This window comes from Lineus longissimus, chromosome 5 (genome assembly GCF_910592395.1).
Source record: "Lineus longissimus chromosome 5, tnLinLong1.2, whole genome shotgun sequence".
Classification (NCBI taxonomy): Eukaryota; Metazoa; Nemertea; class Pilidiophora; order Heteronemertea; family Lineidae; genus Lineus; species Lineus longissimus.
The window spans coordinates 14,571,537-14,598,328 of record NC_088312.1 but is presented as its reverse complement, the minus strand read 5'-3'; the positions used below and the strand labels follow the sequence as shown (position 1 = coordinate 14,598,328).

Below are 26,792 nucleotides of genomic sequence, written 5' to 3'. Positions count from 1 at the left end.
GATTTCAAGGATTTCAGGAGCACTTTAAAGGCATTTGGTGTCATATCAATGTGGCATTTAAGGCGGATAAAACGAATTAGGAGGCCTTTTTCAAAAACAAACACATTTTTTAAGGGGCAGCCATTTTTATAGGGGGCGGAAATCGGAAGGGGCGCCCCTTTATCAAAGGTTTGTGGAGAACACTGAGTTTATGTTGAATCTAGAAAATCTTCTTGGATTTCACATACAATTATCATCAAGTGTGTATTTGTTGTATGTACACGTGTCTATATAGACTTCACTTCATTTGTGTTTTATACCACAAAGTTACACTTTGATAAAATCAGATGATGATAAAATCAGATTTCACACACTGTGATGTATTGTAAAGTGCATATATGTAGCACAGTGTGTTGTTGGGAATGCAACACATGGCATGCTTGGCTTCAGGCAAACTAGATTTCATTGCTTGTAAAATAAAAATGGTTTGTTGATGCATATGAATTTTTGATTCGTGCAGTCATATGATATGAACAGGGGTGGAGTATGATCAAAGTGTGGAAGGCAGCTAAATGTCATGTGTATTACATTACTCATGAGATTAAAAGAAAAACTAAAACATCTTTACTTTAATTTTAATCAAGGAATTGATACCCCACTGTTGGTATTGGTTGTCTCACCAAAACCAGGGCAGAGCCAAGGTTTTCGTCAACATTTCAGCTCCACACCAGCGGTTTTGGTGAGAAAATCAATACTGACAGTGATGAGGTATCAATTTCTATTCTAGAATATCTCAAATTAAACAACGGAAAATGTGGTTTTAAATGCTTTTTGACAGCTTCCACATTTTGCACCAACCCAAGTGGTTATGGTTAATAATGATGATTATAATAATGATAATGATATTGAGTTCTTATATTGTGCTTTTCCATGTTTGCCTGATTAAAGCGCTTTTGAGATATCATATTATTACCCTGGACTCCACAGAAATCAATCAGGGGTTTCAAGGAGCAACCAGAAGGCACTCACACGAACTCAACCAGTAGGGGAACTAAGCAGTGACTCGGCTGGGAGTCGAACCCACAACCTCCTGATCATGGGGCCGACTCTTCCACTACGCTACCGCTGCCAAACCATTACCGCTGAATTCCAAACGAGGCTTTGTTTGCGCATAGTCCATTTACACTGTAATGTGCGGTTCCATTCTAAATCCAGGTATTTTATAATAACTCGCAGGCCACTGAAGCAAGTGTTAGTTAGGGGTTAAACCATTGTAAAGTGTCCAAGAAGGGTTGGATTAAGAAAAAGAAGGAATCTGCGCTGGTCCTGCAAGGCACATGTATGTAACTTCCAGCTAGCTTGTGAAGTGGAGGCTTCTCAGCTTTGGGTCTCCACGAGACCTCTGTGGACTTGCCCCCTCTTCTACCAAAACCCTTTTACCATGTTTTAATTTCTTTCTGAACTCTGATTCAGTGGCCTGTGGTTCATTGATTATGTTCCATAAAGTACCAGGTGAGGTCAGATAGCCATAGATCACTGTTTGAGTCACCTGTCTATGGTAGACACCTTGACCAGGTGAACAAATTCATCTTGCATATGTAAATACATGAAACATACATGAAGTAATTTGGTAAACAGTGTGCAATATTGTTTTATGTTAACATGAGATAAGCTGTTAACCCTTTGAGGAAACGAGGATCTCACCAACTTGGAAACTAGGACCATAAAACAACATGTCAATGACAATCCATCAAAAAGATTGTTTTCCCTCACAAACCGCTTTCTCAAATAATAACCTATTTCAGTTCAGCGGCTCAGGTTCAGGTGTCAGCACAAGATTTTGTCAATCCTTGTTTTTAAAATGTAACAAAAATTGGTTGTGTGAACCAGTTACAACCAACAGTATTGTGCCCAATAATGCTGCTGCCATTGACACTTTAATGGAAGGATATACTTCCCACTTCTATATTATTACAGTATTCGTTTGATTTTATCAGTAGAGTCAGGTTACTATCATCCTTTCAATTGTCTGTTCTGTTTATGATCAAGCCAATAAATTATTGCCTCATTTCCAAAGTTTCGAAATCAGTATCTGTTCATGACATTTCTTTTGTTTTGAAAAACCTTGGAATCCAAACTGGTCAATGTGCCAGGCCACTGAAAGTGATTTGTGATTCTTGTCACTGCCAGCACATGATCTATGGCCCTGCACCAGCTTGAAAAAAAGGGCTTCATAAACTTCACCTGGTGAGCTGATGGTTCATGTGATTTGAGAAAGAACACTCTTTTCATTGATTAACATTTTCTCCGGCCATGCCATCCCATGCTTCCAGGTGATGACAGTGTATCCCTGTGTGCATTGAGTCAAGTATTTTCAAAAATATAATTCCATTGTAGTTTCATTTCCTCATTTTCATTCCACCATCTTTAAGGTAACTTCATTAATTTATGAGATATCCGCTAGGGGGTGCTGAAGAGAAATATCAAATCTACAGATGAAAATCCTGCACCGATTTCCTAGAGTGGCTGACAACGAGAACTACACAGTTGACTTTCATTGGCCCTGTGTGCAAAGTTGACATCAGCTTGACCCAGCCAATCTGTGGGAACATAGGTGGTAATGCTTGTCCTGATCTGTCTCTGGATCAGGGAAACAATGACTTAGGCCCCTGTAATCTTTACACCCTTATTCAGAGTTATTGTTCATAAATAGGATCAAAGTAATAAGGGGTTTGATCTTGCCTTCTCCATCATGCATTCATACGAAATAAGTTCTATTTAGACAATAATTTTCTGCTGAACTTTTTCTATTGCTTACATTGGATTTTGTTATCCTAGTGTATTAGTCTCACCAGTAGTTAATGTCATAACCGGATTTGAAAGTCTTATGGACTAGCATATACGAAGAACATGTCTATACTTAACTAAGAGTGTACTTTATGAATTATTGGATCAACGTATTCTTTAAAAATGTAAGTCGCCAATTTTACATTGTAGCCACTATATTGCCTCTTTTAAAAAAATTTTTTTTTCAGAAATGAGTTGCAATTTTGATTAGCCGAATATCATATGCAGAGACCAAAAATTTGCAATCCCTCAAGACATGTACATGTACTTTGCTAATGCAGAGGAACCTCCCTTAGCTCCCCCTACTAAAGACACAAGGTTTGGACTTAATTTGGTTGTTTCCATTCAATGAGACCTCTCTAATCAGGACACCTCTCTATTAAGGAAAGCGCTTGCCAGTTTGCCTAAGGGTGTCTCTAATAGAGAAGTTATGCTGTCAAGTCTGGTTTCACTGATCTTAGCCCTGCTGATTAATTACTGGTACTGCGAAAAAAAACAACAAAGAAACATGACGTCAAGACTGTTGGAAAACCTGGGATCACCCATCTATCAAAATTGAACATGCTGAATGGCACCTAGCAACCTTGTGGGTAATATCTAGCTCTTACTACTTTTGAAATATAGGAGGTGTTGATAATACACCAGAGTCTAAACCTCAAGCTTATCGGTTTGAAGCGTAATGGCTAACCAAATAGTAGAACCCCTTTCATAAGATATTTTCCGACAATAAACCAGGGTCTGAACCCCAAACTTACCAGTTCATTAGGGTATATATTGGCTATCTTTCAAGCTGTCAAATTTAGGTGTCACAAGAATTGATAATTCTGGGTGTGCATGATACAGCTCTTAATCAGGGTCAGGACCAGACTCTGACCCCCAAACTTATCAGTTTATAGAGTATAAATAATCTAGCATTTCTGACTGGGTATCTTGTTTTCTGGTTTATCAGCGGGAACGGTTCAGACCAGTGACTATACACTACTTGTCCTCGAGTGAGTAAATATTTATCTTGCCAGCATATGGTCTGTTACCTGATTGATATTATCAGCAAGTGCATGAATGATAGACAGAACACACCATCGTGTAAAGTGCGTGGATACACGCTAAGTTCTTATTTTGCCGTTTTGATACATTTCCATTGGTTTTATAGAGTCGTGGGAAGCCAGTATCAATCTTCATTTGTTCAGTCATTGGAGGATTTACACAACTTGTCAGATAGGATTCTTTGGTAAGAATTTGTGAGCATTATTCGGTGTGATGATTGGTCTAGCACAGGCTTCAGTTCCTTTCGGATATTTCTGTCTCTGGTGCATTGTGGCTATCCAATTAGTACATAATTTTATTCCTAAAATATGTAGACTTGGTTCTTTTTGCTACTGGTGGGCTGCTGATGAAAGTATTCTAATTATTGCCTGAGGAAAGGATAAAATCGATTTTGATAGGCCTACATGTACATAAACCTCATCAATCCCTTTGTTGGTTTACTGATAGAGTGTCACAATTGATTGCAGGCTCTGTTAGTTGTGGGATCTTTCTGTTGTACTGTGCTATATGGGACAGGTCTTCTTTAAAAATAGGTCTATGGGATGTCTGGACTGGGTTCTATCATGCAGCTGGAACTGATCCCAGTGGCAAAAAAACCAGAGGATAACATGACATTTTTCTTAGGCATACATAAGCCTCTTCAATCCCCATATTGGTTTATGGATTTATGTCTTTGAATGAGTGTTTTACGGCTTGTGTATTTTTGGAGTAGTGTATACTACTGGAAACAAGTAAGCTGTATCATTTTGCTCAAGAATAGACAGGTGTTGTTTATTTTAGACTGACAGTTTAGGAGACCTGTTGAAGTGCTGTTTAATCTAGAAAATCATCATTACTGTTTTGGTGATTTAAGATGACAGGAGGTTGACAGTTTTTCAATTTGCACAAAATATTTCTCAAGTCCAGTCAGATCAGAATAACACAATAATTAGTTAGATTTTGAATTAAATTTTTCCCATCGTTATGGGCAATTTGAGGATGGAAACATCTGCAAAAGCGTGGAAGATGACTTAAAGGAGATTTCGCAACACCAGCGATTCAGTACCTTATCATTTACTGTTTATGAGTCTGGCGCATGGCAGTTTGCTAGATAAGGCCTGATGAATATTTGGACAATACCCCCACCCCCGCAATAGTCTCAATTCAGAAACTCGCATCTGACTTGATGATGCATCAAGGGAAGGGCATTGTATTGCTCCTGCTGCTCTGTCAAATGGAGGCGGAGGTCGCATATAGGGAAAAGGGAGAACAAAAATTCGAGGGGGGAGAAAAATAATTTTTTTGGAAAAATGACTTAATGACTTTCCTGGGTCATTTAAACTCTGTCTAGAGGTGTTTCGATGCCACTAAATCCATGAAATACAGCAAATATGTTGGTCCTTCCAATGCTTATCCATACCCATTTTCTCAACTTTTTACTTCAGAGAGTGAAATATATTCTGAAGTCCATATCTCAGCCCATCCTCAAGAGATCCTCATGTATCAGACATCATTTTAAAGATAACTTTGTGTAGAATAAGCCAGTACCGATAGCGCATTTTCAAGAATTTTACCCAACGGACTCATTTCGATAGAGCAGGCAACAATTTGTAGTAGTGCCCTCAATAAACTTGGTTGGTCCTTTGGCACATTTGTGGAAAGCATGATACTGAAGTAAATACTAAAGTGAAACAGGTACAACAGAGAAGCCGACCTATAAATTATATAGTGAAGTCTCCAGAAGTTGATGATGGGGCTTCTCTCTGGGGAACAATTCGAGGTGAATCAATGCAGAGAGTGTGTGGCAACATACCAAATTTACTTCAGACATGTAAGATATATGTGAGAAATCGACATCCCAAGGGCATGTGTCGCATTCAAGTGAGGATCTACATGTCTCACTGGCAGCTACTCATTGCATAAGGCGTTGGTCTATCAGCAACCTAATTCCGGCTACCATCATTTAGAGTTCCAGTTCAGGGGAGGATGAGGGCAGGAAGTGGAGTGGCTGAAAAATATCACAATATCTTGCACAAAAGCACATGTTCATTATAACAGCCAAAGTACAGTGTTCATCGCTGAATTCCATTTACCTTCAGGAGGGACATTTTGCAGCAGAGCAGGTGAAACTTGCTAATTTGGCCTTTCCCTTGTGATCAGACCACTTTACTCTGAAATGAAACGTTTTTTGGCTCAATTGAATTTTCCAATTGGTTTCCCAGTGGAGTTCATCTACACTGGCCTCTGCGCAGCTACACTTATAGTCTGTGGAGGCTAGTAGTATACAGGTGGACAGAATGCTGCTCAGGTTTTGCCAACTCTGTTGTCAGTGTTGAGTGTGTCAAAGAAGTGCATGTGAGATATGGCGGTAGCCTAAATTGTTGGGCAGATCATTGATAGAATATTGCAGCAGGTTCTATCGCAAGTCGGAGCAGGATAGAATTTGACTTGAAGGCTGGTGGATACTTGAAATGTCCAGTGCATTTTTTCGATGAATGCCTCCCAATGCATGTTTTACAGCCTTACTCAAATCTTGAAGAGGATATCACTGGAAAGTATTACCGGAAATCATATTCTTTTGTCATGATTGCCCTGTTTCACTTGAGGAAGAAATAGTTTTAGAGTCAGAATAGTGGCGACTGAAAGCCAATCAGTATTCCTGGATAGGTAGAATATGTCCTAGGCCTTGGCCTGCCTGGTGTCTGCTGGACATTCCCTGGGCATTTTTTGAGCAATGTGAGGGTAGAACTCTGGCAACATGGGGTTCAGTATTTTGGAATCAAGTAATAAGACATTTTCAATTTGCTGAGGCATCTGTAAGTTACAATTGTTCCTTTCGTGTTTTCTGATGCATTTATGACAAATTCATATCGCCAGACCCACGGAATGTTGATGACATGTCTAAAGAGTTGTCCACAAGGCCAGACATCTGGTGGATACAAGAGATATCCTTCAAAGTGATGTCCGATAGATGTCCAGCCCCAGCCCGATGTCTGACGGATGTCTGCCAGATATCTATCTTGCAATCATCTACCAGATGCTGATGAATGTTGCAGGAGTAGTTGAAGTTGTTATAATAATTACCTGGTCTCTGGGGATCATATTGATAATAGCTTCACCTAGTAGTATTATTGGATGTTAACAAACTAATTATGGTGTTAAAAGTGTTGATTACTTTCAGTGATTACCTTCACTAAACAAAGAAAATTGCTACCATCCTGGTTGTGACTAGACTTCATCCATCAACTCTTGTTCTTCATTCATGTCTTTACTAGTGTATTTATCACCTTGCCTGCTACAGACTGGTTACTGGCAGCCTCATTATTCACTCAAATGGGTGCTCTTCACCTCTGATTGTTTTATTGCCTTTCCTATTAGTTGCTACATGCTTTATCTTTCCTTCAGGGAGGTGAACTAATGTGACTTGCTAACTGGTTGGACAAGATCTCCTAGTATATAGGGGAAAATGTTTGCAATGAAACTCTTTGAATATTCCCTGTTTTACTCTAGTGGTTTCTCCTGGTTTACTCTTGTGGTTTCCCCTGTTTTACTCTAGTGGTTTTTCCCTGTTTTACTCTAGTGGTTTCTCCTATGTTTGTGAATGTTGAGACTCCACAGCACCTGATGCTAACTCAGTCATTATTACTCTTCACAGACAGGTGAAAACACATTAACTTCGGATGTAGTAGGCCAAAATTATGTTCACACTTAAATGTAAGCGCGTGTTTCACATCACTAGAGCTTGAAACAACTATGGTTTGCTAATACAGAATGTAAAATTCTGCTGGCGATGAATTTATCTCGACCACACATCACTGAATGAAGGCCAGCTATACTGGTTATATTGATGAAACTAGAAGTGAAGTGTTGTACTTCTTCCTGTTGGTTCTTGAAGCAATTGATTTAGGGGGGGGGGGTCCCTACCTAAGTGTACCATTATAAAGTAGGCCCTGTTTCAAAATCATCACAAAGAACATCTTTGTATCATTCCTATATGCACTGAATCTAATGTGCAAGTGTATATTTTAGAATCTCTCCAAATGCCTTCTATGGGAGGATGTGTCCTGAGTGCCAATAGGCAATTTGGGAAGAATCTTGCCTCACTCCACTGAGGGAGGATCCCTGCCTAAATGTACCATTACAACTAGGCATGTTGGGCAGAATCTTGCCTCAATCCACTGATCATTCTGATTCCGGCTGAAATAAGTGTCTCAAATCTGTGTAAACTATTTTTGGCTTGTCCCATTATACAGAAAAAGGTCATTCATCTATTACTGAGGCAAGAGCAGTCCATTTCTTATGCTGTTTTGACTTTAGAAAAGCACGAGGGCTGATTGAATCTGGCTGTTCTCACTAGGGATTCCTGTTGTCTTAGTATAGTGGCATCCTATCTTGTCTTCCTGGTATTGCATCAGGAAACAATGTACAGTGGAACCTCCCTCAGTGGACACCTCTCTATTAAGGAAAAACCTCTATTAAGGACACTAGTTTTGGTACCAAATTGGTTGCTTCCATTCAATTTTACCTCTGTAAGCAGGACAACTCTCTAACAAGGACAGCATATGTCAATCCCAAGGTTGTCCTTAATAGAGAGGTTCTACTGTATTTTGTCTATGATTCTGAATCCATATCACTCACTGCAAACAGATTTTCTCAAAAATTTCTGTCTGACTTCCATTGATCTTTCTGATGGTAACCTTTGCTGTATCTTTTCAGATAATCCAAAAGCGTATATATGCATACCGCTTACATAATGCCCCAGGTCGAGGCACCACTGAGCCCCTTTGCCCTTAAGTAAGTAAACCTTTGCCATCTTAAAAACTATTATCCACTTGCGAACAGTCCAACTCACAAATGACATTCCGTTTGCTTCGCCTCAGTTACACGCTGTGTGCAAATTGCACCTCGATTTGTGCACAAGTGATGCGTCAGTGGTGCGCAAGTGGCAATCGCAGTGACGTCATAGCACTGCGGCTGATGCAAAGTTAGGGATGTTAATTGTGATTTGGACTGTACATCACTGTAAACCGCCAAATTGATGCCTCTATATTTTGCAAATCAATCTGTCACCAATCTGATCATATCATGCGTTGATCTAAACACCATACTGTATATGTGTAATGGATGTTTGATTTGACTTACTTTTCAAGGTTGCAGAGGTTAAATGGCATAAAATTTCAATTTGGCTATGCAGTCCAAATCATGATTTTCATCCCTAAATTCGTGTCAGTGGCGTGTATTTGACGTGCTACCTAGCATGCAAGATAAGAGACATAAGCGTGTCACTGGTGAGTCATTGACGCGGAACTCGGCATGAAACTCGCATGAACGTTGCGTATCAATGACGCGAAGCAGGATGGATTTCATTTGTGATTTGAACTGTAAAAGCATGTCTCTTAAACAGCATGAATTATCTACTAAATATCTGTTATGGTGAGCCCATGGTTACTTCTTCAAATAAGAATTGCTGTGCACTTTTGAAACGAACTGTGTGCCCTGACATTTGAGGGTTAATTTGAAATCAATTATGTGGCTCTGTAGATGAATTGCTGCATTTTCTAAATTGGTGAATTCAGTTCTCAGAAAAACGTACTTAATCTGCTATCACGTAGATTATGATCCGAATGAATGGAATTTAATCTTTTCAGCCAAAATGATTTCATTTAACCAGCATCCAATTTCGCGGCAGTTTATGAGGAAAAAGCATTAAAAAATTATTCTGTTTCCATGGTAATGATAAAAGCGTTGGAGTTCCATTCAAAACGGTGATCAAGGAAATGGGAACCCAGGTTGTGACTGTCAACTACATCATGAAGCTCCGCTTATTTCCGTCCCCAGGAATGCTTCCAGAGAACTCCAATATTTGAATGTGTGTTATGTATAAAAAACTTTGATTTGCAATACCTTTCAGTCTTTGATGTGTTCAAGAATAGAAATTCTTATTCACCCTGCGGAATCAGCTGCAATCTATCCAAGCATCTCCTGTCTCTCCGAGTATTTGCCCACCGAGTAAATCCAGCCTTGGACTGTAAACAAAGTCCTCGTTTGGACTGTTCATCCAACTTACAGCTTTCTCACCATGGTGAGGCTATGCCAGGACACCCAAGGAGTCACGATGAGACCTTCAAAGCGATGATGCAACTCTGGCTTCAATGTTGGAGCTGTTACAGTCCAAACATATTTTTCGATTTCTCCCTTACTCACAACTGTAACAGCTGAAACGGCGGAACCAGAAATACAACATCAGTTTGAAAATCTTAACCTAGCTCCTTGGTGGTCCTGGCATAGCCTCGTCACAATGAGAAAGCTATCAGTTCGCTGTGAGGGTCGTGTTTAGAGGTAGTCTTCAGTTGGTGGCTGGATTTTCTCGGAGAGGTGGTTGGCCATGACAGGGAGAGGTTGGAGATGCAGCTGATTCCACAGGGTGATATTGGTCATTTCACCAAACACTGCTTTAACTGCACCCAAATCTTGGGCAAGGCAACAGGTTCATCTCTCGAATCGTTCACAGGTTAATTTACCCAACTGACAGTGACTGTTTTACCTGCAGAGCATCGATCCTACGAACCCTTTAGCGTCATTGTTCATTCATCAGAAAAAGCTGTTAGCATTTAATGACATTTGTTCTGATTGCATTGATCCTAGAGGCCCTATTTAACATTTAACAAAACACGATACAACCGAACATTAGTTTAAGTTTTCATGTACAATCGAAAAAATATAGATTTTCATGGAAAGGGCCTTGTTCTCTTTTCCATTGCTCTAAACAGTGAACTTCAGTAGTTCACTTTCACAGTATCAAGTAAATCTATTGAGGAGTCCTGTAGAAGGAAGGATTGGTGTCAACTGCTTGGATGAAAAGTGACCTTTTCGCTGTTACATCATATTTGGAAGTCTTTGTTGTATCCTTCTAAGGTATGTGCAATTTTTCATCTCATGAAGTCTCAAGACAACTGGGAAGGCTGAACATATCTAACACCATTTAATCTTTTTGAGGAAAGCATGTCCCCTAAAAATGCTTCATTCATAGCACCCGCTTGCTCATACTCTAAAAGAGTAGCCCCACCTCTTGTCAGATTTGGATTAACAGAAGGGCCAGAGACCAATGCGTGGGAGAATGGCGTAGCATGGGAGTATCGTTTCGTTTTGATGAAGTCGGCAAATAATGAACAGGGGACCGAGGCTGGTAGTATAGGTGGGGGATAATATGAGCAGTAACAGTAAGCATGCGGTAGACCCTGGCAGGCTGGCAGTTGGAGGAGGCGGTACTCTCTTCACTTTTCTTTATGTCTTTACACATTTCACTCGCTTGGGTCGGCCCCCCCTGGGATCCACCCCTGCTGTGTGACAGAGGGTCTCACTTGCTATGGACAGTCACCGGTGAGCACAATATCCCTATTACCATTTCATGTGGTTGGTTTATCAGAGTTTCATACTTTCCATTACACATTCTGCTCCAGTGTTTCGTCAAGAGCAAAACTTGAACTGATGGCGAAGTACTTTTCACATGTTGTTTCCTAGTCTTTTCACTCAGATGTCTCAACTTATTGTACTGCATAATATATATACCCTGATGGTGTGCCGTACGAATGTTTTAGATAGATTCTGCAGGAAAACTATGTCAGAAACATTGATGAGCTCTTCTGCCAATCTTGCTTTTATGTGTGAAGTTGCAGAAACACATTTTTTACAACAAACATTTGCGGCATTTTCAACTAGATATTTGCAGTCCTTTGACCTTCTGCAAAAATTGTAACAACTGTACAACGGCCTTGTGAAGTTTGTCATTGTAAAATGGGTGGGTCACTCTGTATAAGAGCTGAAAGAAATGCTTGAAGTTTTTGGTCAAAAAATTGCATTCCTTCAACATTCTGCAAAAATTGGGACAATTGTAAAATGACCATGTTCATCATTGCAAGAAGGAGTGGGTCATTTTGTATAAATGCTAAGAAAATTTTGCCAAAAAATTGTGCAGCATTTTTTACATAAAATGGTGCAGTCCTTCAACATTCTGCATATATTGTGACAACTGTACAATGGCCATGTGAAATTCTTTACAGTTAGCAGAAATGGGTCACTTTGCAAAAAAAACTAAAAATTTACTACAGGGTGGCCCAGAATTATTTTCCTTCTGACAATAGAATTCTATTGTGTATCCATTGTGTGAGGGAAAATAATTCTGGGCCACCCTGTCGAATTTTAAAAGTGCATATTCATGTGGATGTATGCATCAAATGTACATCCCAGACTCTCGCCTCAGTCGGAATAAGCATCCCTCAAAAAAATCCAATTAATTTGCTTTGATTAGATATCATGCAATAAATCTTGACTAGGGTAATTATGCAACAGCTTTTTGAAGGTATCAAAACCAGATGGATTTTTTACAGTCTTTATTGGATATTCTAGCAGCTGTTTGGCACCCCGGGCATGAGTCCAATAGCAGTGGGAAGCCAGAGCAGAGACACTCAATTCATAACAATATTTGTAGATCTATGTATTTTGAATATTATATTTGAGAGTTTGTAACTTGGAAACTCTTGATATTATACATACTAGTTTACTTCACAAGCTTTTGGGATTGGCTTGGTCATGTGATATTGTCCGTGGTGATTGGTATCACATGACCAAGGGGTCAGCAGATCCTGAAAGCTTGTGAAGTAAAGTATGCATAATATCCAGAGTGACCAAGTTACAAACTCTAAAATACATTTAAATGTTCATACGCGTAGGCCTTGATTTTTATGCCCCCCCCCTCCTCTGAGTATAAAATGGGTACTATTCTTCTTCACATCCCTGTTGCCTGCAAGTGCAGTGGACCAGAAGCCATCATTCAACAAGAAAGAGAGTTACTCCTAGCTGTCAAATACTACATTATCTTGGACAAGCAATGGCTTTATGAATTGCTGCGACAGCCCAGAACTCTGTTTTAAGCTGTTTTTTCGTGAAGAGCACTAGCAGATGAGCTAGTATTAAACGAGACGTTTTCGTAAGGTATGTTTTCTTACTCTGATGAACACAATGACTCACACCATTTCATTACACCAGTGTTTGCTTGAGTAAACTGATTTAGGAGACTCCTTTCTTGAAATTGATTAACTTTTCTATAATGAACAGATCTTCTGGTAGTGGCAGTAATTAATACCCCCCTCTGCATCCACCGATCTCTTGTGATATATTCGTGGTTGCAGTGAGTCTTCTGGTTGATTAAAGGCAACTGGTCTGTTGGTTATAACATGCTTGATTGAAGGGAACTGGTCTGTTGGTTATAACATGCTTGATAAAAGGGAACTGGTCTGTTGGTTATTACATGCTTGATGAAAGGGAACTGGTCTATTGGTTATAACATGCTTGATAAAAGGGAACTGGTCTGTTGGTTATAACGTGCTTGATGAAAGGGAACTGGTCAGTTGGTTATAACATGCTTGATAAAAGGGAACTGGTCTGTTGGTTATAACATGCTTGATGAAAGGGAACTGGTCTGTTGGTTATAACATGCTTGATGAAAGGGAACTGGTCTGTTGGTTATAATGTACTTGATAAAAGGGAACTGGTCTGTTGGTTATAACATGCTTGATAAAAGGGAACTGGTCTGTTGGTTATAACGTGCTTGATGAAAGGGAACTGGTCTGTTGGTTATAACATGCTTGATGAAAGGGAACTGGTCTGTTGGTTATAATGTACTTGATGAAAGGGGAGTGGTCGGTTGATGAATACTTGGTCGACAAAATGAATCATATTGTTATATTGATATAAAAAGTTGATGAAAGTTGACTGAATCATTTGAAGAATGAAGCTGTGTTTAAGGTCTGGGTCCTTCCTAGAGTCAAATCCATGAGCTCCTAATTAGGAGCTTAGTGCTCCATCCACTTTATCACTGATCTCCTAAAAAGGAAACTGATGTGTTGGTTGTTACAAGGTTGGCAAATAGGCACAGTATATAAAGTGATTCTGGAGACAGCAAACAACCTTGAAGCGAACTTCGTCGGTATCAAAGCAATTGATGCATCATCAAGTCACAGGAAAGTTTCTGACTGGAACCATATTGCAGGCCCTATTGTCCACATGTTCATCAGGCTAACTTACTGATCTGCGCCGAACTTATAAATAAACAGCAATTGAGAAGGTTAATTTTCATCAACGAGAAAATTTCAAAAGTAGACAGAATCACTGGTCGTGTGAAATCCCCTTTAATTTTTTTAGGCACTCCAGGCCTTTGCATTGCAAAAGGTTGATCCGATGGTACTCCGAATCATTATATCTCAGTGATAATTGATGCCCTTATGTCCTTTGTGAACTATTCATGAGGAATCCTTCAATTTACCCTCAGGCTTTGTGAGGGTTCATATTCAGACATGGATCATCTGCAGGGAAAAGAATAACGTGTCTTATAAACTATAAGGGTATCATCTGAAGGAAATGAATAGGACTAAGGCATGACACAACCTTGGGTGGAGATTGTCACAGTTTGGTAAAGGGGATTTCGCACATCCAACGATTCAGCCTACTTTTACATTTTCTCGGGTGGTGAAAATGAACTTTCTCATTTCCTGTTTATATAAGTCCAATGCAGATCAGTAAGCTAGACTAGGCCTGATGAACATGTGGACAATAGCCCCCCCCCCCCTGCACAATAGGGTTCCATTCAGAAACTTGGGTATGACTTGATGATCAACTGTTTGATGCCAGCTGAGGCGTGGGAAGGGTATTGATCATACCAAGTTCACTTAAAAGCACTCAACAAACAAGTAGTCTTTGTTGTTGTGATCTGCAATAATTATCGCTACAGCCAGCGATATGAAGATTCCTTGTCTGCAGGTAGAACTGATTATCATTGTGTTACATTGATCACAGGTCACAGCCAGGTCAGAGCCAATCAGGATTGCATGCAAAAAAGTATTTGACAGTGACAAAAATTGCTTGTTTGTTGGCCGTTTAAGCATGTTAGCCTCCAACATTTAACCACACCTTTATGGCTGAATGCCACTTTTACGATTGTGATAGAAAATACTCCTTTGAGAATGCATTCAGGAGACATACACACTCAGCGTCAATTTCCATGCTGTTCTGGTCTGAATGGGTTTTTTACACCAACATTAATCATCTCCTGAGTTCAGTGTCATAATCATTTACAGAGGTAAACCATTTGCGTGTAGGTCACACATCGTCAAATTGATATTTCATGGCAAATTATGTCTATTTGCTCTCTCATCATTTATGTGCATGGTGTATAGACAAGTTGGCTAATCGTCTCTGTTTCATTTATTACAATTACCGATTAGAGAGCCATGTCATTTACTCTAATATAGCACCCTACTTACCACTATATGGATGAGTTGGCTATGCTGTCGTTATTGTTAACGCTTTACACGTAGCTTCCAGAGATTTTCAATGAAATTTCCAGAGTCACTCCTCTTATTTATTAGAGAGCTGTGAACTTTCAGGCACCTCTCTTCCAGACGCAACAAAAATGCATATTTAGCCCATACAGGTTTCAATTTTTCTCCGTGACGGCACCCATGCCCTCCCACGCTTCAAAGGTGGCACCTATCTTGGATGCTCTCTGGCTGGGGTATATAGTGCCCTTCCCTCCATCTGCCACTTGTATTCACCCACTTTCGCCAACAAGCCCATAACTTCAGGTTTAATTGCAGCTTCACTCTCTAACTGATCTTGTGATGAAGGAAATAAAAAAATTGCAAAGAGGCTGATTTTATGTGTGGTGCTGTACAAAATCTACAATGTTTCTGCTGAATATATCAGAATTGCTTTAGGGATATTATGAAAAAAACAAATTTGATATTATACATAATGCTGCAAAATTGTTGATTAGATGCAAAAGTGTTAACACATTAAATGAACTGCTTTAGCTCATTTTGGCATTTCTGTCGTCAAAATTATTGGATTTTATTTTCTCATTAAAACATATCTAGGAACATAAGCATATATGGTGATCTATCAACTGTTGATTATGAAACTTGTTCTTGATAACCTGATCCCTCTATATTAGTAAAATTGCGTTTGAGCTTTCAGGCATCAGTATTAAAAGTGCATTGTGCTGGTTGTTCCGTTTTTGTTGTGTTCGCAACTCAAACTTCGGATACTGCTGCACAAACTTCGGATACTGCTGCATGCAGTCTGTTTTAAAACTCAATGCCACTGGTTCTAAATTTTTGTCAACAATGATCGCTTCAAGTGACTGTATCCAGTCCCCGGAACCGTTCTCTTCAGGTCTGTTGACAAAGAGTGCGTGCAATTAAAATCATTACAAGTACGAATTGATACTTGAGAGTGGTGTGTGTTTGAAATCCGCTGTAGTGTAATGATTCTGATTGACTGATGTGGTCCTTTTGTGGTTCAGTCCTAGAGGACCTGCCTTTCAAATGGTTAATGTTTACAACATTTCCTGCTGGTGGGTTGTCAAAATTTGGAGGTTTGATTCCACTGTTCTTTCTCTCTGGTATGTTCTCACTTCTAATTGCTGTGCCTTCCTATGGGTGAGTTTATTATATTGCAAGAGTATCCTCTTGAAAAGGATCTATTCATGTGCTCGCCACAAAGTACAGTATTTTGGTCATTTGGGGAACTGATTCTCCAGTGTGATGTACTCCAAAACATAGTCACTCTGGTTTTCGACCCTGGACAAGGAGCATGAGTCCTGATGACTTGATGACTTTAGATGCAGGTGTTGAGTTTGTACTGTTTCCTCTCCAGCTGCGTGACTCTCATATTGTGTCAGGTCACCTCCCTCTAACCATCACAACTTCCCGCTATTGTCCTGTTAATATTTGATTAGCCTCGATGTGGGCAGCTGATGATCATCGCTGATGGCCGTGCGATAAGGCCTTCCCATATGATCACACTCTGTGCTTGTATCTATGCATCGAGTTCCAAGTATTTACTTATCTTATCATGTTGTCAGTTGATCTCTTATAGGTGTGGTTCACCATCATGTACTTTGTTCATCTTCTACTTTGTTCATGCAAATTGCGGGCATGAATTTTCCAGCACAAGTTTGAATTTTGAAAAAAATCTAGCCCTAATGCTACTGTTAATTACTAATTCAGAGTCAACCGACTACAACTTGAGTGTCACACAAACAGGCAATTTTTGTTTCTGCTACCTACAATTATGACTGCTGCGATGTGTTACAAAACGGTCTCTCATCTACATGTATAACTGGTTATGGTTTGTTTGACTGCGGGTCTACGCCAACACCAATTCTTGTCACAGGCACCTGCGATGAACACAGAAATTACATGTGATCATGATCAAAGGTCGTAGCAACAAAAATTGCTTGTGTGTAGGGCACTTTAGACCAAGAACAGCTTTGTAGCCATGATATTTGCATGTGTGCGCTGTTTAAAGAGATCTCTATATTCTGTTTACACTTAGGCCTAATGTGGAAATGTCTCCAGCCATTTCATTTCACAATTTTGTAAAATTCATAGCACCCTCTTATTTATTGTTTTGACAGTTCTGAAACAATGACTTCAGTTAGATTTTGTCTTTCACAGCCATTAATTTGTGTGATTATTGATAACAGCAAATAGGAACACACTTTGGTTTTACAGTAATTGCCTGTGTGTGCCATTAGACTGCCTCTTCAAAATATGTATGATATAAATGTTTCGCACTAAATTGAAAATATGTCCTGTTATATTAGTCACTGATCTGTACCACAATAAATAAATATTTCATTGTTTTAATCTTGTTTACTTGTAGCAATGCCTGGATCATGGCGACAACATTGAAGTGATCATCATCTGGATGATTACTAAATTGATCTCAAATTGGTTTGTGCATTGTTCCATAATTTTAAAGGTTGGACAATATCAAAGGCTTATGCTCAATTATTTCAGCAGATGAACATTGAATGGTGTGTTGCTGATCCTGCTGTTTTCATTCAATGACAATCCCTTCTAGTTTAGAATTTATGGAACATTTTACTGATTTCATTAAGGTAATGGATTAGGAAATATTGTTAATAATGGATTTAAGTCAGGTGCAAAAATGTGACAAGTTTGGGGTATGTCACAAACCTTCAGTTTTCTAGGGTTGGGGGGAGGGCAGTAGCCTCAGGACTGTTCGCAGTTTAGAGCTTCAAAGCTTGGTCGCCAAAAACAAGCTATTGAAGGCCTCCCAGCTCACACCACCTCCTCGGCAAAATACAGTGGAACCTCCCTTAGCGGAAACCTCTCTATTAAGGACACTAGTTTTGGTCGCAAATTGGTTCTTTACATTCAATTTGACCTCTCCAATCAGGACACCTATCTATTAGTGACAGCACTCGTCAGTCCCGAGGGTGTTCTTAAAAGAGAGGTTCTACTGTATGTCAACAGACGACCTGCTGAGTATTTGACAGAAGCAGGAGAACAAGCCCCTGTCCTCACTATATTTGGTCCTGTCTCCTTCCAGCACTCTTGTTGTTGGTGTTATATCTAGTCGGTGTGATATGGCAATGAAGACCTTGTGCAGTCATGAGAGCAAACTGACGATTGCATGACATATTATTCCCGCCATAACAATTAACGTGAACGCTCCCATACGAGCTGTTAACACCGGCTATAAACCATGACCACAATTAATAAGAAGCTGACTGGAGCATGCACGGGGAGATGAGATGAGGCTCATTTAACAAATTATCGTGATCCAAAGGTTAATCTGGCTTTAAAATGAATCACAGTGAAGTAAGGAGTCATATTTGAATGAATGGCTTATGGTGATGTATGTGACATATCACCACCAAAGATAAATCTGGGGTTGGGGTTGGAGAGGGAATACAATCGGATATTTAGTCGGCAATGGGCCGTATAAAGTTATCCTCTATATAAGCCACATTTTGAGACCATTCCTACTCCAACCTTTGTATCCTTGTATAAACTTAAACATATTTAGGGATGTCAGTTGTGATTGGGACTGTATATATGTTTTCAATGAAACACTGGTCATACCTTCTGTGGATGTACACTTCAGCACTGCTTATCTACTATTCCAACTGTTGCACCGTCCTATTTATCTCTTCTCCCAACTGTCGCAGACAGAGATACATATCTCAGTCTCATTCAGCTTATTGCATTGTGTTCAGGATATTTCTCATGCCTGCATGAAAGATAAGCTTGCATGATATTCCCATGAAATATTTGATGTGGATGATCGGTGTTTGAAAAAAAGAGAAAGAAACCATCCACGAAATAGTTTTCATTGCAGTTAGTTTTCTTTGAGATACCACTGCTGCGTGTTGTGCTTGTGGCAGCATTGCGATGCCAAAATGTGTGGTTGTGTGAAGTCAGATCTCTACCGCAGTTGGTATCAGACTATAAACCCAAAAATTTAACATTTTAACTTCGTTACAGCTCCTTTTGTGTCCATCCTTTGCTTCAAGCATCACTAAGTGTATCTCTCTCCGATGATCTCCCGATATTCGGTTATTGACTCGGCTGGCTACGGTGCAGTCCTTATCAAAAAATCTATACTAATTGACTCAGTCAACTGATTCATCTGAAAGAGTGATCTGACAGAATTGACTGTAACCTCATTTCTCTCCATACTTTATCACATTTGAAAAATTCGATTTCAATCTTGGCATTTGCCTAAAATTTGTTCTATTTTGAGTTTGAGTTTTGCCGTAATTTTCATTCAATGTTGCATAATTAATTGCAGTGATGAGCTGATACGGAGATGTCTTGATACTTTGTTGAAGAGATTTGCAAATACGTCACATTTTGCCATCTCGAGAATTAAAAATAGAGCTGTTTGAGCTCTTCTAATTTTGAAAATAATACTCTAGTAAAATCTGATGTGTTTTGTGATGAAAATGATTATAAAAAGATTTCATTGTCTTTCAAATGCCAAAGACTTCCCCTACTTAGCATTCTAAACTTGGCTGTTGTCTCTTGCGCCCCCTTTAGTCTGTAGAGCTTTGTCTTCATTGCTGCTCCTTTAGTCCCTCAGACTCGACCATGTTGATCCTATTGAGGTAGGCTTTTTGTCTGCAGTGGCCTGTCCTAAGATGAAAAATGGTGGTCACCTCTCTTCTGTCCATGCCTAGGAGGAAATTGCTTCCAAGCACCCCAGAGAATCAAAATCATGAACACCAGCTTTCCGTGCCAAATCCAAGTTCCGAGTCATCTTCTATAGACACTTCTATTCCTGCCACAATCATCATAGCATCATGATCACAGAATGTCTTTCCTTGCACACAGCTTTTGCCCTCAAATAACTCTTCACGCATTTGTGTACCCAATCTCTGGGTTTTCTTCAAAAGTCGCTTATCATAATTCTGTTGGTGTGTTGGAGGACAACTCACTGTCTGCTATCGATGAGAACAATCAATCTTCCAACACGTAATGTTGATTCTGGCAATCAAATCCATTGCATGTCATCAAATTCTATTCCATGGCTTAATTCACCAGTTTTGTTGAAGTGACATCACTGAATTGACACCACATAATGAAGAAGTCAACAGGTATTTTGTGGTTGACAGGCAGAAAAAACGCATTCAATCAGAATTTGACACTAAATTAGTGGTGATCTCAGATCGGGGAGGGGGAGGCATGACGAAATGTCTCCCTGGCAGCTGACCTCTCAAAGCCAATGGTATTCAAAGAACCAGTTTAACCTAATTCTACTAAGTTTCTGACACACTTTTACGGTACATGAACATTTCAAACTGTCAACACCTTTTCTCAAAAAGAAATTGATGTCTGAAAGATTATGATGAAACTCTTAGCTGAAGTATTGGCCAGTCATTCAGTTGAAACACTGCAACATATTCATTTAATATTGCTGATATCTTGGCATGAAATAATTCACCTGCAGAGATTTCATAGAACAGGAATCTCATTGTAGCTTGTCGATGTTACCTTAGTAAACACCTCCTGATGTTTTTAGTCTGTAAAAATTTGTACTCTAGCTGAAGTATCATGATTTGAGCATAATCTACATTTTTAGCTCAGCTGACAAAGTCAGCGGAGCTAGTCAAATAGCTATTCGATTGGTGTCCGTCCTTCCATCCAGCCATGTTGGGCATTTTGTAACCATAGAACTGCGGCACTTCAAATATGGTTTTGTATGTTAACAGCGCAGGAAAGGATGCTTACAGAAAAGAAAATGTGCGATTCGACTCACATTCAGCTCCCCAGGTGGCAAAATGCGTAATTGAATAAACCATTTTTTGCCGCTCTATTCCTGCAGATAAAAGCTTGAAATAAACTTGAAGAGGTCTTCATGATATAGAAGTTTTCATATAAAATAGATTAGTGTCCATTTATATCACCAGTTGGCGGTAGTGAGCAAAACTGTTGTTTGACCCCGGATGACCCCGCTTTAAATTTCCCGCCGAGGTTACCTGGCCTGGAGTACTATCGTCAAGAAAATGGCGGTGACATTTTTATTTCTACCGGAGCGATGATTTTGTAAGTGACGAATTTTCTTTTTTAAGCCTTTACGGAAACGTATTTTGGTACGAAACTTCACACGTTTATAGAAAAGATCAACGAGAATGTGTTCAAATGCCCTAATAACGATGAGTTCAATGTAATTTGGTCAAAACAACCTTCGAATGGAGTCAACTTTCTTTGCGAAATTGAAGCGACGACCTCATTATTTATCGTAATTTATGCAGATCTGAGTCCAGCTGATGGGTTGATGTTCTGATTTGTGTTCAAACTATTGGAATCTTCGGAAATTAGTTCTATTAGTTCTACTATTCTGCAGGAGTATATTATAGCCATTGATGTTGACAGCTAAAAGCACGAAAACTTTGTTCAGGTTTCTCGTCCAATCACGTGACCTCTCCAACACTCGATAATGCACTCTTTTCGTCCACGTTTTAGGCCAATCTTCGGCCTGAACATGAAATCTAATAAGCGCAGTACTTAAATCAGATGTTTCTCTCGCCTTGAAAACATTCCTGGGTAAAATCCATTGAGATTAGCCGAGTTAATCCACTTTTTCCGTGACTAAAATCTCTGCCGCTGAATTCTATAAATAGAAACTATTAACATCGCGGCAGTGTGGTTCCCATTGTGCGCCCTCCCACTTCACACCATGTCAGGAACTTTTACGGAGAGAGAGGGCGTGCGGTAAGAAGAATGGCCAAAATGACGTCACGTTTTCCTGGCAATGTCTCTTGCCAGCATCTTTACAGACAACGTTAGAACTTGAAAACGAATATGTTAATTTGCAAAATTAAAAGCAGATTTCACCACTAACCAGCCAAATCGGAATACGACGGCGCTTTCCTCCTGCTAAAAAACCTTGTTCCCGCACTCCTATTTTAATTTATGCCAAGGAATATGATATGATCTGTTTTCACTTTTTGGCTCACCGTAAGGGGAGTCTATATGATAGCGCTGTGTCCGTGTCCGTCGTCGTCGTCGTCGTTGTCGTCGTCGTCGTCGTCGTATCCTAACAGTGGCACGTTTCTTAACTGCTAGGGCTATGAACTTGAAACTTTGTACACAGAATGCCCTAGGTCAGCTGACCTCTGACACTGATTTTCGGTCCGATCTGATTCTCTGTTTGGCCACCAGGGGGCCAAATGTTGATATCTAAAAAGTGTGATATCTCGCTTATTAGTGACTTGTTTTCGATAAAACTTTTGTTGTAGGTACTCATAGCAAATATACATTTTATATTATACGGGTTTTTAATTTGACCTTGTTTTCAAGGTCGCAGAGGTCATATGGCGTAAATTGGCCATTAGAGTGTAAACTATGGCACGTTTCTTAAAAACTAAAGCTATGAACTTGAAACTTGGTACATATAACCCCCTATATCACATAGCCTCTGGTGCTGAATTTTGGTTCGATCTGATTCCTAACTTTGCCACCAGGGGGCCAAAAGTGGAAATCTAAAAAGTGTGATATCTCGCTTATAAGTGACTTGTTTTCAATAAAATTTTTATGGTAGGTACTGTTAGGAAGAATACATCACATGTTATACGGGTTTTCAATTTGACCAACTTTTCAAGGTCACAGAAGTCATATGGCGTAAATTGGCTGTTAGAGTGTAAACTATGGCACGTTTCTTAACCAGTAAAGCTATGAACTTGAAAGTTGGTGCATATAACTCCCTACATCAGATAACGTCTGATGTCGAATTTTTGCCTGATCTGATTCTTTATTCGGCCACCAAGGGGCCATAACGGAAAAAGGAAGAAGTGCAATATCTTGCTTATTTGAGTGAATTGTTTTCGATAAAATTTTATGGCAGGGACTCCTAGCAAGGATACATCACATTTCCTATGATTTTTGGATTTGACCTCCTTTTCTAGGTCACAGAGGTCAAATGGCGTAAATTGACCGTTCGAGTGTAACTATGGCACGTTTCTTAACTGCTAAAGCTATGAACTTGAAAGTTGGTACATGTAACCCCCTACATCAGATAATCTCTGACACCGAATTTTGGCCTGATATGATTCTTGATTTGGCCACCAGGGGGTCAAAACCGAAAAAGTAGGACGTGCAATATCTCGCTTATTAATGACTTTTTTTCGATGAATTTTTTATTGCAGGGACTCTTAGCAATCACACGATATTGATCTTATTGATGTCATAGACAATTATTGGTTGGATCATAAACTTATATATACTGCCCTGTCTTATTACTTGACATCAATACACATCTAAAAAAAGTCTTCATGCCTGATTGTGTTCACCATATTCACCTCTAAACTAAGCATGATCCTGCCTACTAAATGATGTATACGGTGAGCACAATGGCCCCTGGCCGTTTCATTTGTAATTAAATGGTATTCATATAATGAGATCAATAGTAGTGTCCGTGTCAGATCCCATCATGGCGGTATAAATAATTATTTATACCTCCATGATCACATCGTTCAACTAGTTAGCCTGGTACCACTGGCCACCGTCAGACGACGCTGTATTGACGGGACGCTGTATTGACGTCCGTCCCGTCAATACAGCGTCGTCTGACGGTGGCCAGTGGTACCAGGCTATCAACTAGTCTTCTCTCCCCAGGTGCCTCACACGGACCTTCACGTCCCCATACTCAAGACCAACTCTTACAATATCGCCCTCAAAACAACCCTGGAGTCATGAATTCACAGGTGCTCCTGTGAAATCTCAGTTCTAGTTTATTTATCAAACTTTATCGAGGGTTATCGAATCGAATGGATGTGTCGATCGTCGGGGCGGATTGATATGTGGTTAGGTTGTGCGTCCAAGGCGATTAGGTCATTCAGTTAGTTTGAGAAAGATCATGATCATGAAGATGCGTGTTGTGTTATCATAACTGGAAAATAAGTTGAAGTTATTATTAGTACTACGATTCTTACATGAGTAAAAAGTAGACGTTTTAAGCAACACAATAATGTTACTCCCATAAAAAAACTGTCAATTCTCCTTACCACTCACAGAAGCCAAGCCATTGCTGTTAAGTTATGCAGGGGCTTAATCAATTACTTTCACTCCATGTGGGGTGAATAACATTACCTTTTGAACGGCTGGCTGTAGGGGGATGATTGGAACAGCCGGTATACCTGCTGACCTGCTGAACCGAGGTTAATGTTATTTTCAATCCATGATTGCAGGTCACCTGATTTTCGAGATTTCGCGGGAAATGAAATTGTAAACAAACGCATGTGTGCAGTTCAAATGTAAACAAAAATGTATTTTTGGTACTTTTGGTTGCTGGACTTGGGTTTTCCCGCAGTTAGGAGCTGGATCAAATTGGTGGTCTATTGTGCTGTTTTAGTCAGAGGTAGCCCTTGATTATGAAGGGATTTTCAAATTAAGGTGACCATAGTCTTTTATGTGCTCAGCTCACCACAGCTTTCAATACTTGATGTATCTGAAGAGGCGCGCGGAACCTGACATGGCCTTACCAAGGAGCTGCTAACTTTGCCTTTTTGGCTGAGACATTGCTTCATGTAGGACTAGGAGGAGCACGCATTTTAAAGTTATAGTAGTGATAGTACAGTTGGTTCGAGCCATTTGGAAGCCGACATGTGAAGGCCTATCTGGGTTCTCCTTCTTCTCCGTATAAAAAGGGGCATATTGCTGACTAAGGAACAAGGCATATTGACATTGCCTCATCATCTCTATGGGACCAATTGATATACTTTTATATGCACGCATACATCGTGCCATTTCAGGGTCCGAGTCTGTGGACAATTGGTTTGATTAATTTGTCTCTTCGATATTGCTCCTTTATTGCATTAGATTTTCATCGCAATTCGATCTATTCAAGATATAGCCAATTTGAACCTGTCTGCGCCAAGGATAGATTGGTTCCAGATCAACTCACTATGACTAGGAATACGCAGTAGAGCACAATGTCATGAAAAACGACCCTTTGTATTGTAAATTCCAATCACCTGCAGGACAGGTCAATTTCTCTCAATAAAATTAATTTTGTTGACTCCTGTAATCTCTACCTTATTAAAAAAAAAAGAAAGTGGTGCTAGTCCCAAACTGGTAATTTCTATTTATTTTGACCTCTGTTAAATCATGATACCTCTCAATTACAGACAGCATTTTGTATCCTTGTGCTCTACAACCCAGCCTGGACATACCACAGTTGTCCATGGAGAAGTCTCATCCTCTCTGACACTTTTTTTCTGTAAAGCTACTGATACAACATGCTGAACTAGGGATATCTTCCGTTGCCTCCTGTAATATTTACATACCATGGCTGATTAGTTCAATCATATTTCATCCAGCTGGCAGCTCTGCATTGGAAATTTTAGTGGTATAACGTGTTCTCTTGACCTTCAAACAGTAGTATAAAGCCGATATTTACTGCTTTATACCCTCAGTCCTATGTTATTAGGTCATCCAGCTGAGCGCCAGGCCCTTGGGCCTCTTGTTATTGGAGGTGAGGCTGATGGTCTCTTTCTGGAACTATTCTAGGTGCAAATAGATTCTCCAAGATAATGCTGGGTCAGCACAAATGAAGTTAACTGGCTTTCTGTATAGAGGGCAGTACCAGATGTTTTAGGAAATATACACAGCCATTCTCTGTTTCTGCTCACTTTAAAACCTATCTGCTGTGCCCTCTGTGCAGTTTCTCAGTAAACTACATCGGTACATATTGTCATAATGAAGTTTACTGACATTCTGTATAAAGGGCAGTATGAGATGTATCGAGAAATGTACACAGCCATTCTATGGTTCTGGTTATTTTCAAGCTCATACAGTTAAGTTTTACTGTAGAGAGAGGGCAGTACGAGATGTATAAGGAAATGTACACATACATTCTATGGTCTAAAGTATATATGCTTTGCCCTCTGTGCAGTTGCTTAGTGAACTACATCTGTGCTGGCCAGCAATATCTTGAGACACTTTATCCTCCTTTGAATGCAGGTGTCAACCATAAAGGCAGGTCTTATGGTCACATCCAGACAACTGTTTGGTGATTCCCTCTGCGCAGTTGCTTTAGTGCACTATATCTGTGCTGGCCCAGCAATAACTTGAGATACTTTATCTTCCTTTGAATGCAGGTGTCAACCGTAAAGGCAAGTCCTAATCATTGTCACATCCCGACAACTGTTTGGTGATTCCCTCTGTGCAGTGATTCCCTCTGTGCAGTTGCTTTAGTGCACTATATCTGTGCTGGCCCAGCAATATCTTGAGACACTTTACCCTCCTTTGAATGCAGGTATCAACCGTAAAGGCAAGTCCTGATCATGGTCGCATCCAGACAACTGTTTGGTGATAATCCTCCTTTTTGGCAGCATTTTCTGATACGGGTATGACTTCCTAGCTATGACAGCCTGGGGGTTAATAATCGATCGTTATCTGTTTAGCGGTGGTGGATGTGTGTTTGATATGCTTGTCCTGTTCCTGTTAGTCTGCCGCGCTGGGGTCTGTTATCACTTTAGTCACCAGCGTTTGTGGAGAGCTAGCCGGGTCATGGAGAGTGAGCAATTAGCAGGTAAAGGAAGGAATGAAGGTAATTAGGAGTCATCCTCACGC

At 39.9% G+C, this 26,792-nt stretch overlaps 1 protein-coding gene across 5 annotated transcripts in view; it reads left to right on the top strand.

Annotated features, from left to right (window-relative positions):
* The window catches only part of LOC135488362 (CUGBP Elav-like family member 1), a 233,844-nt gene that overhangs the window by 47,094 nt on the left and 159,958 nt on the right, over positions 1–26,792 (top strand). For all 5 annotated transcript variants that reach the window (XM_064772946.1, XM_064772949.1, XM_064772948.1 and 2 more), the window contains exon 2: positions 8,566–8,643. In XM_064772946.1, coding sequence (XP_064629016.1) covers positions 8,585–8,643 — 59 coding nt within the window. In that variant the 5' untranslated portion in view covers positions 8,566–8,584. The remainder of the gene's footprint in view (positions 1–8,565; positions 8,644–26,792) is intronic.